The sequence below is a fragment of the Stomoxys calcitrans genome, chromosome 2 (genome assembly GCF_963082655.1).
Source record: "Stomoxys calcitrans chromosome 2, idStoCalc2.1, whole genome shotgun sequence".
NCBI classification, from domain to species: domain Eukaryota; kingdom Metazoa; phylum Arthropoda; class Insecta; order Diptera; family Muscidae; genus Stomoxys; species Stomoxys calcitrans.
Genome location: NC_081553.1, coordinates 159,422,097 through 159,435,980, shown reverse-complemented (window position 1 = coordinate 159,435,980; position 13,884 = coordinate 159,422,097). Strand labels below are relative to the sequence as shown.

The window sequence follows — 13,884 nt, the reverse complement described above, 5'->3', positions numbered from 1 at the left end:
CCCAAAAGTCACACAAGGAATTTGTCATAGATTAGAATTTTGATAACGGCTTTATCGAAAAAATGGTTGAGCTACCACAATGCATAAATGTATATATATTTTTTCATTACATCCGAATGGCATCAGACTAAGTACCAATTATACATTTTGGATATTAATTAACGTATCGTTAATATTCTTAAGGCCTTAAAGCTATCTCTGCATAACAATGTCATGCACTTAATTTCAATTTAATATTCCCGTTTGAAGCTTGAAAGCTATAAAAGGTGTTCTAACACATTTTATTCTTTTTCGCTATGGAAATAGTACGATTCTCATACATTTTCTTACAACACTTTAGATGTGGCGACCCGGTAAAATAGATTTTTAGCTTTTCAATTGCGCAGACATTTGGTAGCATTCGTACCTATAGCTCTTTAGTTCTAAAAACACAAAGCCAAATCTCATCCCTTCGCCCTCTTTGAAGTTTCGAGATTACAGTTAGCCAGCAATGGATGGGCGTGTGTCGGTTATGTTGTAGTAGTAGTAGTAAACGTTTTTCTGTTTCGAATAACCCATTAACACAATAGCCCATAACATTAAACTACAAATATTTAAAAGAAATTGAAATCTAAACCTGTTTCTGATCCAACTGTTGCACCTGTCTGTACACTTCGCTGGGCATCTTGATTGCTTTGGTTGTCGTCTGAATCCGATTCAGTCTCTGGCTCATTAAATGTATATTCATTGTCGCTTTCATCGTCTTGAATGCCCTCATCATTGCGGCCACTTTCTAAAATGTCTTCATCCTGATTATTTGCAGAGTTTTCACGATTGGCGTTTTCTTCGTTTTCGGAGACGTCCCTTAAAGCTGTTCCGAAGAAGAGAAATGTTGTTATAATTATTATGTTAATATGCATAAATATATGCATAACTACCTATGCTATCGATGCCATAACTTGGCTGAAAATTAAATGCCCCAGCTGATTCACTGGTAGCCTCATGAATTGTATTTGTATCAATTATTGCTTCGGCAACGGAGGACGGTGCCAACGGGTCTACACTAAACAGGTCATCGGAATTCTAATGGAATAAAATTAAATAGGATTTTGTTGTATAAAAATACGGCATTCACTTACATCGAGGTTTGACGATGATAAAAATGGTGCAGTTGGTCGTACAACTCCTAGACGAACGGGAGCTATTAAAGCTTCCGACACCTCACAGAGTTCCTCTATAGCCAGTTTATGCAACGTTTGGAAAACCTTCACGCAACTCTGGATATGTTTTTGGGGCATTGAAAGAGATTTGCGACGATCAGGGTTCGGAAACTTTTCCAAATTAAATATTACAAATACACGGGAAACCGAACGAACGAAGCGACGAGCAACCATTTCCGCATCCTGTATACGGTTTGGTATGGAATCGTTTTGCATTTCTCTAACCAGGGTCATTAAAAGTGTGTCCAGATGATCCAACGAACATTTGACAAAAAGGTTGTGTGTGAATTTATCAAGTAATGTCGACCCATTTTGATTTTGCAAATAAATGTTGTAATTTTCCGAACTGGATCCATCATTTGAATTGGGAGGTTGCTGCGGAGTTGTTTCACACTTCTCAGCACCGGTCATAATCATTGCTCGTACAGCATGCCAATCTATTAGTAAACGTTCTAAGGCTCGCTTGGCAAACTTGGGAGGTTCCAAGTCATGGTCTGGCATGTTAACATCGATGTCATTGGAGGACGAAGACTTGCGGGTGGAATTTCCGCCACCACTGCCCGTGCCGCTTGCGCCACCTGCAACATTTCGTACACGGGCGTTTGCTCTGTATTGGCGTTGTTCAACAGTTTGTCTACCCACAGTTTGTATAAGGAAAAGCAAGATGGATTCTCCCTTGGCGTTGAACTTTGTAACTAGATCTGTGCAAGAAGCAAGTTTGCACAAAAGCGCAAATCGCTTGTTTTGGTTTCCAGCAATCAAAGCTTTACATTTACACTTTTCCCAACAATCGCAATAGGCTGTTGGTGAAGTGCGTTTCAGTTTGCAGTCATGCCCTTTGTGACAAACTCTAGCACATTCCGTACAACAACAGAGTGAATCGGTCAAGCCACACGTTTTGCACTCATATATATTTTGATTGATGTGATCAGCACCAGTCCATGTAAATGAACAAGTATCATTATAGCAAATAACATACAATGGTGACTGGTCAGGAGGCGATCCAGGAGGAAAAATCATGGCGTTCTTCATAGCCACATCTTTCTCAGAAATCGTAAGTATAGTATTCAAAAGAATTAAGCCGGCCTCGTAAGCTCGATTATACACGGCTAACATAAAAGGGGTTTGACCCTGGCCATCTTTACTGCTCAAGAACTGATAAAGAAATGGGCGTAATGCAGAACTGGAGCACATCTGTTGCAGTATGAGAGTTGCGTTTTCCCGCCGTTGCGTTGGATCAAATATATAATTTGGAGACGTAAATTTCACAGCTACCGGAGTATTCGTACAGCCTGCGAGTATTTTAGAAAAATCCTCCTCAGCACTATTTCCCATGATAATATCGCTAACGCTTGCCCCAGAGGAACTAGTGTTAGATTCGATCGTCCACGGGGCCATGTACACACTGTTATCGTCGCCATTTGCATTGCCGCTACTTGCAATGTTGCTCACGCTGTTTGAACTACTTTGATCCATATCTGTATTTATGAGACGGTTCATCATTTCCCTAAGGCTGACGGTACGACCTTCACGCGAAGATGATGCGTTGGCGGATGACGACATATTTGGAAATGCCGACGACGATGTTGAACTGGCGTTGTTTGATGTTGTTGCAGTAGAGTTGTCAATAATATTGGGTTGGTTTGAAGTGAACACTGACGTTGGAGCTGGTGAAGATCTCGATGTTATACCAGTAAATGTGGTCACTTTCTTTTCGTCATTGTCCTTATTAGTTGTAGGAGAGCACATTATTGTGCATGCGTGAAATATGTTGCGTGCTCCATCACATCGTTCGTCCACAATCTGTATAGTATCATTACGGTCTTCCTTTTCCATCTGATTCAAAGCCGCCAAAACGTTTTTGACATCACAACGTAATATGTGAGGCATTAACTTCTGCGATTCGAATAGTAAAGCTGTCATACAAACTTTCGACTTTTGGTTGTTGTTACTCAAAAATGAGGCAAGGGATATGGTAGTCATTGCCACAGCTTTAACAGGAGACAGATCAAACCATTGCGGGTCCTTGATGGACCCCACACAGTCCTTGGACATGGGATACAGCGCTCTGTTACCATCGCGAACAATGATAGTGCTAGTATTTCCACTGCAGTCATTGTTGCAAATCATTGAAATATTATTTACTGACGACCCAATGAATGAAGTGCTGTCTGTTGGAAATTGACAATTTTGTTCTTGCTTGCTGTTGTACAAATTATAGAGACTATAGTGGAGTTTGTTGGCCACCTTTTTCACCACATGAATCCCGCGTAAATCGACGGCAAGCGAAAGCAATTGAAAGGCAGAGGGATCATTCCCGTGGCTGATATTTATTTTTTTAGGTAGCTTTTGCAGCCACTCCGGTCCTCGCGAGGCCATAGCTGTTTTGTACACCTGAACATCTTCGCGCCGCAATAGACGACATTGTTGCCAGTCATCTTCCTTTCCCTCGCTATTGCAAGCACCAGTCGACGACGCAGATGAAGGAATAGACGATACCGGAAATCGTACTGCTACAAAGTCACCATCAACTTTAAGCACTTTTCCAATGGGACCAATTTTATCCTCAACAAACACAACATCTCGTAAATACCACAGCTCTTCATCTTTCTTTGCATCCAAATTCTCATCTTTCGTTGCCATACGTTTAGTACGCTTATGAGAAGTAACGCTACCCGTATCACTGCACGTACTGGAGGCAGGGGATGGTGGGGGAGGCATATCTATTCTGTCTGTTGTTTCTTTGTTTGACGACGAGCTCTTGTTTGTATTTACATTCTGAATTGCTACAGTTTTTGTCAATTCTTTATCTAAAGAACATACCAAACTATTAGCTGTACTACAACTAGCCTGTTGTAGTTTTTCCGGTCCAATGGCATTTGTAACGTTAAGTATTTTAAATCTGCAGACATCGTTCGAATCCCATACAGAGTTCAAAAGCTGACCGACTTTGGGAACACCGTTAGCGCAAGTGAATCCAATGGATCCTGTCTGATACTTTGGGCACTTCTTCATAATAACTTGTGTTCCCACAGATATATCGGAAGATAAAGTCTTAAAGGGTTTTTTCAACTTTGTACGGCTCTTATCCCATAAATATCGGCGCTGATCAAACGGTAGAACGCCCCACCAATACACGTTATTATTTTCAGTCCTTACAGCGGTGTATAAAGAGCAAGTGTTTACGGATACAATAGGATCTAAAATGAACTCGCTAAATAGAATCGATGGGTGCTCCAACTTGTTTCCTATGTATCCCAATTGTTCGTCCATCCAAGTGGCCACACGACTATTTTCGGTTACCACAGAACATCGGATGAAGTTGGCCGAAATGTGTTCAATTTTTTCAGTGATATTAAGAGAACTTGTTTTAGGATGGTATACATTTTCCGCCTACGTTCCAAGGAAACATAAAATTTTAAATATTTATTGAAAATTAATAATAATAATCGAAACTATGTACCTCTGATTTGTATGGCTCAGAGTCGGTCCATCGCCACAAATGAAGTTCACCACTCTCTGAAATTGCAATGAATTCCGAATAAAGTGCAGCAATTTTTTTGAACTTGAGGGTGTTGTTCTTATCTGGCCAAGGCTGAAGTTCTTCCGATATCCAAATAGGAGAAGTCATAGATGCTGGATCTTTCTTTTTTGAATCTATAACAATTTAAATCAATAAAATACAAAAATTGTAGTTATACAACTATGGTCTAGAATACCTCCATCTTTATCCCAAACGTAATCGTCTTTATTCAACCATCGTCTGGGAACGTAGCATTGGCGATCCCTCCAACGACTGAAAGCTTCATGTGCAGCACCTACAGGCGTAATTTGGGCTGACAAGCTGCTGGCGCCACTCAAAACGCTACTTCCCGCACCAGTAGTTCTTGATTGGTTATTTTCCGTGTTTGAGCTAGACTGATTGCGTTCGCTGCGTATCCGATCAAACAATAAGCTAGAATATTAGTTTGAAGAACCATTAGTGAAGACTGGCACATAACAAAACAAAATTGAATAAGACAAAATGGTGTGGCCAAAAGACTAGGAACTAACGAAATAGCGGGAAAATGACTCCATCTCTTTATTCCTCCCTGTTATGTACTTACTTTCTAATACTTGAATAGTTGCTAAAAATTTCTTCAGTAAATAGACCATCAGAGGGATCGATTATTACACTGTTGTTGTCGCCGTGAAAACCATTGTCTAGTAATGATATTAGATCTTCTGGAACATAGTTGTCGCCTCCTTCTTCAGTATCTTCAGCGTCCTCATCATCACGCGATAATAAATTATTAACAGCCAAATTAACGTCCAAATTAGTCCGCTGTAAAAAAAAAAAACAAATTTGTATGTCTGTCTTTGATCAAACCTTTTTTGAACTAACCTGCAGTTCCCGTATTATTAAATTTCTACTTTTTCCTTGTAAAACCACTTCTGCTTGTGATATTAATTCCTCCGGAACATAAGTAGCTGGAACAGTAACTAAAGAACGACTAGAAGAGTTGCCTCCTATTATTACGCCAGTGCTTCTTGAGCCTGAACTCTGCCCTCCAGACCCAGAACGACCCGTTGTGCGCATCAGACGAGCCCTTGATCGAGCTAACTGACGAGATGATGCTGGAGCTGATGTCTTAGAGTTTGCTGAAGCGTTAGTAGAGTTGTTTCCACTGCAGAAATATGAAAAATTTACATTTTTTCTTTAAATTCAGTAATCTTTGTGCAAGAAAAAGCTACAGGACATGATGCTAAATGTTGCGTTATTTTCTGTTAAGTTAAGCATGTCTCCAATGTCGACTGCTTAATGCAAGGATCCGTTTTTATAACTTTAAGAAACGTTCTTTCAGAATCTTCAAGAAAATTTTACATCGCGAGAAACTCCGACTCAGACTCCGGGTACTTAAAAATGATATATTTTATACCCACCACTAAAGAATGGGGGTGATACCCAACATAGGCAATATAAGCATCAAATGAAAAAAACTAGCGGGTAGATGACGAATATGTTAAACAAAAAATTAACATTAAAGCCGGGAAGGAGCTACGGGATTTTGAGGACTTAGGACCCCCTTTAACCCTAAGCAATATTGGTACTAAATGAAAGGTATTAACGAGTAGATTATAACAACGCAAATTCAACTATGTAAAAGTTCTATCGTACTACATAACTTTCTGAGGTAATTATTGAGGCAACGCAAATTCAACTATGTAAAAGTTCTATCGTACTACATAACTTTCTGAGGTGATTATTGAGGCAACTTTTTCCGGAACTGGGCTTTCAAACTGTTCGAAAGCTGAGATTATTAAAAAACGTTTGCAAGTTTTTATTATTTTTAAATATCTAATGCAGGATATGCGGAATAAATATGGAAAAACTAAAAAGTGACATTTTCAATAAAATAATTAAACAATTTTCGCCCTGTGATACAAAATTCAATAAATTTTTTTTCGATTATTTTTTCAAAACATAAAGTTTGAATGAAATTTTTCCTTAAAATTTCACCGACATTTTTAAAGACAATATTTTGATGAAAGTTATTAAAGACAACATTTTATTGATATTTTCCCAAAATTTTTCTAAAGCAAAACTTCGGTAGGATTAATTCTAAAGACAAAATTCGATGAAATTTTATCTAAAGACAAATTTTTATGAGATATCTTGAAAAGACTAACTTCCAGTAACATTTTTTATAAAAACAAACTTCAAATATCATTCTTTATAAAATTTTCTCTTAAGACAAAATTTGGATTAAATATCTTCAAAAAACAAAATTTCAAACAAAATTAGGAATTTTTAAAAACAATGAAATTTCTAAAATCTAAAATCTTAAATAAGTTTTTTCTAAAGACTAAATTTTAATGAAATTCTATTTTTTTAATATATATTTTTTTTTGTTGCCCGGAGTCGAGGTGGTGGTTATTTTTTTGACTCCGATTCCAGGGAAAGTTGCTCGACTCCGTCTCCACAGCCCTGGTTTGAACCCGTCAGCTAAACAGACGATGTTATTATAATTCTAAGACATAAGGATACGAATCAGCTATGCAGAAGGCCCAAGGGTATTGCAGATGGCATACGACTGGTTAGACCTAGGGTCTCAATGTCAACCTAGAGAAGACTGAAATCTGCCTGTTCACGAGAAACACGAAGGTGATTATACTTGACGCACCACGCTTCCTCAGTAGAACGATTTAGAAACACTACTTCCTCTCTCTTCCCCCTCTCCAATACTTAACTTTATGACTACCATAAAGATTATTTAAAGATTATTATTTATTAAAATTTTAGAACTGTATATAATTAAACTAAAATCTGCAATTAGCTCTATTTTTATGGTATGTATTAAATTTTTAAAATGTATGCTATAATAGATTACTTTTACTATGAATGTATATTTTTACCCTTTTGTTGAATCATGTTTGGTAAGATCCAAACGGTCAGTGTTAATCGAAAACGCAACACGAAAAGCCTTTCCATCTTCTAAAAGCACACCAATATGATTGGGTCCAATTACGACATCTCTAACTGGAATTTTAAGCTGTTCGAATATACGATGTGTTCCAAATCCAAATTTGTTTACTTTATCTGACACCTCCCGAAGCCTGGAAATAAAAAAAGTAAAAGTAATAATAGTTTCAAAATATCATTTCATTTTTGTATTTGAAAACAATTGACTCTTAAAGTCAATGGAAATAATCCCCTTTATTCCGATTGGCGATGGCGTAGTCGAATGTCGAAATTTTTACAAAATGGTATTATGGTTGTCGAAGACGCAAAATTCGTTTACATTTTTGGTATCACATAAGTCGAATTCGACAATCAGATTTGACGCAAACGATCGATATAAAAGAAAATTGCATTCTAAACCACATCACGCCTGCTTATGGAAAGAGTATGGAACCTAATTTTATATTATTTTTTTATTATCAAACCGTCGAAGGCGTATAAGTTATAGAATACCATGAAATGTGAAATTCGCCTTCGACTACTACTGCTATCGATTTTCGCATTCGACAACGTTAATAAGGGTGAAAAAATTAATATTTTGTAGCTTTGGACTCGACCAATTGCGAATTATGTATAACCGAGTACTATGCCATGAAAAACTTCTCTCCAAAGAGGTGTCGTTTTTAGGGCGAATTGATAATTGTGGTTTTTAGGGCGAATTGATAATTTTCCTTGTTATAAATATTTGTGTTGATAAACCTTTCTGAAAATCCTGATATATAAGTGATTCTTTTGAAGATTTTTGGTGTAAAATTTTTGAATTTGTATGTTAAGAGATTAGAATTTGGATTGTGTTTTCCACTTCAGTTTTCCCCAATACACAAAAATCGGCGTCAACAATTGTCGTCAGATATCTTGGTTTGATAGTCATTTTGCTAAGTAACGCGTCAAATAAACACGGACCTGAGTAAAGTATCTCAAGTCTTTGATACATAATGTTAGAATTTAATTAAATAAATGCATTGGGATATTTGTGTACTCCTGTACAATGGGCCATTTCGCGGTTATTGTCTTTATCGCTAGGTTCACAGGTATTGATGAGATTAGGGAAACTACCACGAATGAGATTAATATCTCATTACCCTCGATTTCTTTGTCATCAATTCTGGTATTAAATTCTATTCCGTCTTTTATACTTGTCAAGTTATTTAACACTTCTGTTAGATATTTCGACAGACCATAAGTTTGTGAATTGACGGAGGAGCAGATTGTTCTGAGCTGTGTCCCATCCTTATGAATTTTGGGTAAACCATTAATTCTTGGGGTGGCTGCGTAATTTTTCAAAACGATATTGGTTGTTAAGTTAATTATATTCATATTGAATAATTTTTCCACTAGTTTGTTATTTTTCGTTTGCAGACCTGGGGTAGGATCAAGTTTTATTCGTCTGTATGTACATAAGTCGCCTATTATGCAACTCATTTTCAATTCGTAATCCTTCTTTTGCATTGCAACTATTTTACCCCTTTGTCTGCTGAAAGTTCGATGACCCAAAATAATCAGAAATTACATAAAATCTTTTATTTAAAAAAAAACTGAAGTAACTGAAGCACACAAACGTACTAAAAATCGAATGAAGCAAACAAAGAGCAAATGGTAAAATATAATTTCCAAGTAATTACAATTCAAAAGACATAGAAAAGTATTTTTAGCACTTCCCCTCAATTGTAATGTGTGTTTGAAAATAACCGAAGAAATTCAAGCTTCTTGATTGACAGCGGTATGGTCTTCATGTCAACGACCATTTTTTCAGTTGGGCAATAGTTCGGCCTTTTTTTTTATCAACATAATGCTTCACAAAATGGAATTTTGTGTCTACATGCTGTGAACACTTGCTTAGTTTTTCATATTAAATTAAACTTAAATAACTCCTGTTGTCCTCATATATTGGGTTGCCCAAAAAGTAATTGCGGATTTTTCATATAGTCGACGTTGACAATTTTTTTCACAGCTTGTGACTCTGTAATTGCATTCTTTCTTCTGTCAGTTATCAGCTTTTACTTTTAGCTTGCTTTAGAAAAAGTCTAAAAAAGTATATTTGATTAAAGTTCATTCTAAATTTTATTAAAAATGCATTTACTTCTTTTAAAAAATCCGCAATTACTTTTTGGGCAACCCAATATATATGTTGTCTGATTTTGTTTAAAATTAAACTTTTCCAAAATTCTTCTTAGCCAAATTGCCACCCTTGCAGCTTCTCAAGATTCAATGAACTTTGCCTCAGTAGGTACATGTCGGATGTTCCCTTCAAATATTTGTCCAGCCTTTTAAGTTCATTCCAGTCTTCCTGAGTTGGATTATTGGCTTGCGGTTATACCTGGTGCCAGTGTCGACAGATATATATGCAATAAAAATACAAGTAGTTTTTGAAACAATTTAGAATTTGATTTTACGTAGGAGGGATCTATAGTAAGACCAAACTTCAAATAAACATTCACAATGTAAGATTTCGGCGAATAAGACATATTTCCTCTTCCTTTACTTCTATACCAAGGAATTGTGATATCGGACCCAAATTATTTATTTCGAATTGTGAATTTAGTAATTGATCGGAATTTAGTAATTGATGGAAGCCACCGTAGCGCAGAGGTTAGCATGTCCGCCTATGACGCTGAACGCCTGGGTTCGAATCCTGGCGTGACCATCCGAAAAAATTTTCAGCGTGCGGAGTTTCCATGCAACTTCTTCCATCGGATGCCTCCCCAAGTGGTGGATAGGGGAAAGCTCATCAGATATTATGAGTACCGCAGAAATAAAATATACGGGGCGAACCAACCATTAGTAGGTTTTCGATGCTATGGGTCATTCCGCCATCCATCTAAAAAAAACACACGATTACAGAAACATCAACAGGAAATTATGAAACTGACAACGCCCCGATGACGACCTATGGATCCAAAACACGCTTTATGATTGGAACATGGAACGTCAGTCGCCGAAAGCAAAACGAACTACTCTATCATCCAATGTCACACCTGAACGCATCATGACAAGATTAAATATAAAATTCCGCAAAAAATTTATTGTACAATGCTACGCGCCAAATGAACCCGATGACGAAGAAACAAAGATTTAATTCTATTCCCAACTCGAGTCAGTGACACGCTCTGTACCAAAGGGAAACATTAAATTTGTTATGAGCGATTCCAATGCCAAGGTAGGCAATAAAAACAATAATCTACAATCAATTATGGGAAAGCAAGGACTTGATGCTACCAACAATGACAATGGCGACAGATTGGTTGACTTTTGCGCAAGAAACCGGCACAAAATTCCCCCATAAATATACACACAAACATACTTGGGAATCACCAGATAAAAACACCCAAAATCAAATCGACCAGGTACTTATCAGCAAATTCTTTCTGGGTTCGCTGATGGAGGATTTAAAAACTAGACGTGGAGCCAACATCGATAGTGGCCACTCTACGTCTACGGCCAGTCGTCGTGAAAAGGGCTCAAACAAAGAGCACAAAGTTCAACCTCTTAAACCGAAAAGACCCCGAAACGAGCAAATACAAGCCAGAATTAATGGAGAAGCTGCGAAATAACACCCATACATGGGCCGATATAACAGTAGCATGTACGGAGACGGCCGACAGAGGTCATAGGTAGTGCTAGACAATCCCAAAAACCAAGGATAAGCAACGAAACTATAGAGGAAATAAAACATCGGAGATGTCTACGCAACGCTCTGCTACGGGCAAAGTCAAATGTAACAAAAACCGCAGACAGGACTGAATATCACGCCTCCTGGTCAAACGCCTAGTTCCCAGAGATAAACGAATATATTTTAATATGCTAGCAGAACAAGCCGAAAATGCAGCTAACATTGGAAACATGCGTGGTGTTTACGAGTCTATAAAACAAATGGGCGGAAACTATATAAGGCCAACGGCAATAATAAGATGAGGACCTCCCATTGCTCAATTAATCACCCCAATTATCAGAGGCTTGGGAAACAAACGTGATTTTTTGCCTCATAATGGAAGAAGGGAACGGTGGTCACGATTCCAAAGAAGGGTGACCTCACCCAATGTAAAAACTGTAGAGGGATAACTCTGCTAAACGCAATAAACAAGGTAATGGCCAGCATTCTGCTGCAGCGTATTTCGCCCCAATCATCAGAGAGGCCTCACCCAATGTAAAAACTGTAGAGGGATAACTCTGCTATACGCAATAAATAAGGTAATGGCAAGCATTCTGCTGCAGCGTATTTCGCCGTTATTGCCTCAGAATGGAAGAAGGGAAACATGGCCATGATTCCAAAGGAGGGTGACCTCACCCAATGTAAAAACTGGAGAGGGATAATTCTGCTAAACGCAATAAATAAGGTAATGGCAAGCATTCTGCTGCAGCGTATTTCGCCTGCACTTGACAGCATTTTGCGGAAGGAACAGTCGGGTTTCCGGCCAGGACGTTCTTGTTCCGGCCACATCAACTCTTTGCGTATCATCATTAAACAGTATAGAGAACTCAAAGCACACATACCCTTAATTCATCGACTTCGAGCGTGCTTTTGACACAGTTTCGCGAAGCTCTACGTGGAGTACGCTGTTGCATAATTGCATACCAGTATATATCGTGACGCTAATAAGAGAGCTGTATAGGCTAAATGATGTAGATTCAGCCCGCTTCAATGGAAGAGAGCCGTCTTTTCGGGATTTATAAAGGAGTGAAGCAGGGCATGCATATTTGCGCATTGCTTTGAGCACATTAAAGATAAATTGGAACGCTTAAATGAAAACGCGGCCAAAGAAGATCCGAAAATAGACATAGCTAAGACCAAATTGATGCGGATAGCAACAACAAATCTGACACCCCTCACGATTAACGGTCATGTCATTGAAGATGTTGATAATTTTCTCTATCTTGGTAGCAAAATTACATAGGACGAATGATCGGAAGCAGACATTCGCGAACCCATCAACAAAGCTAGAAGCATGTTTCTTAAAGTCAACAAAGTATGGAGATGCAATGACATCTCACATAATACAAAAGTCAGGATTTTCAGCAGTAGGGTGTAATATATTTTATTTTATGGCTGTACAACTTGGAGCTTGACACAAGCTTTCTCGAAGAGTACAACTATCTTCGAAAAACAACACTTATCGTAATCCTCTAGACGGCCAGCGCCGAATCCGATTAGGTTCCGCATTAAGTTGAAAACCAACCAGCTAAAATTCGGAAGACTACTCAGCAGAAGACTTGGGCAAGATAATTTAGATTGTCCAAGCATAGAAGACATTGACGACAATTGTCTAGTAGATTACGAATATGGTCAGGAAGTAGGTATAGACTTTATAATTTATTGATAACGGAAAGGGGCGGACCCTCCACGAATCAGGACAATATAGGCATCAATTGAAAGGTATTGGAGAGTAGAATACGAATATGATATTAAAATTTGAGTCTAAGTAACCCCCAACCCGAAAACTCCCCCAAACAGACATAATGGACGTTCATTTCAATATGGGGCTCAAATGAAATGTATTCAAATGGGGCTCAAATGAAATGTATTCAAGAGTAGATTTCAAATCTGGCATACAAAATCAGATCGAAGTATATGGGGTCACGCCACCCCTCAAAAACGCCATTAGACCCATTATGACTATATGATACTTTGGCGGATTTTCTTAAAATTTTCTTAGATTGTGTACGTTTGTCTGGAAGGAAACGTATGTTATATAATTTTTAGATATCGGGTGGAGGCGGACCCTCCCCCTTACCCCAAAAACGCCACCCATATCCAAAAGTGGTCCGATGAGCACAATAAGGGTATCAAATGAAAGGTATTACGGCATTAAAATTTGAGTCCAAGTACCGAGTAGGCCCAACCCCAAAACTTCTCTCAACAGATATATTCGAAGTTCATGCCAATATGGGACACAAATGAAAAGTATTAGACAGTAGATTACAAATATGGCATAAAACATAAGGTCCAAGTAATTGGAAGTCGCCCACCCCCAAATACCCCCAAATGAGCATATTAGCCGACCATGGCTATATGGGACTCAAATGAAAGGTATTAGAAAGTAGATTTCGTCGCTTTGCCGCCTATAGATACGTCAAATGGGTTATTTGACCCATTTTGATTTATGGGACTCAAATGAAAGGTATTTGAGAGTAGAAAACGAATTTGATATCCAGTTTTGGAGCCAAGTGTTTTGGGTATGCCCTAAA

General features: G+C 38.1%; 1 protein-coding gene across 2 annotated transcripts in view; it reads right to left on the bottom strand.

Annotated features, from left to right (window-relative positions):
* LOC106091645 (E3 ubiquitin-protein ligase hyd) overlaps positions 1-13,884 on the bottom strand; it is a 70,440-nt gene that overhangs the window by 52,234 nt on the left and 4,322 nt on the right. For both annotated transcript variants that reach the window (XM_059364006.1, XM_059364008.1), the window contains exons 2-9: positions 7,596-7,796; positions 5,584-5,866; positions 5,306-5,523; positions 4,919-5,154; positions 4,663-4,856; positions 1,119-4,592; positions 918-1,062; positions 617-850 (exon numbers count right to left, since the gene is read on the bottom strand). In XM_059364006.1, the coding sequence (XP_059219989.1) occupies positions 617-850; positions 918-1,062; positions 1,119-4,592; positions 4,663-4,856; positions 4,919-5,154; positions 5,306-5,523; positions 5,584-5,866; positions 7,596-7,796 (4,985 nt within the window). The remainder of the gene's footprint in view (positions 1-616; positions 851-917; positions 1,063-1,118; positions 4,593-4,662; positions 4,857-4,918; positions 5,155-5,305; positions 5,524-5,583; positions 5,867-7,595; positions 7,797-13,884) is intronic.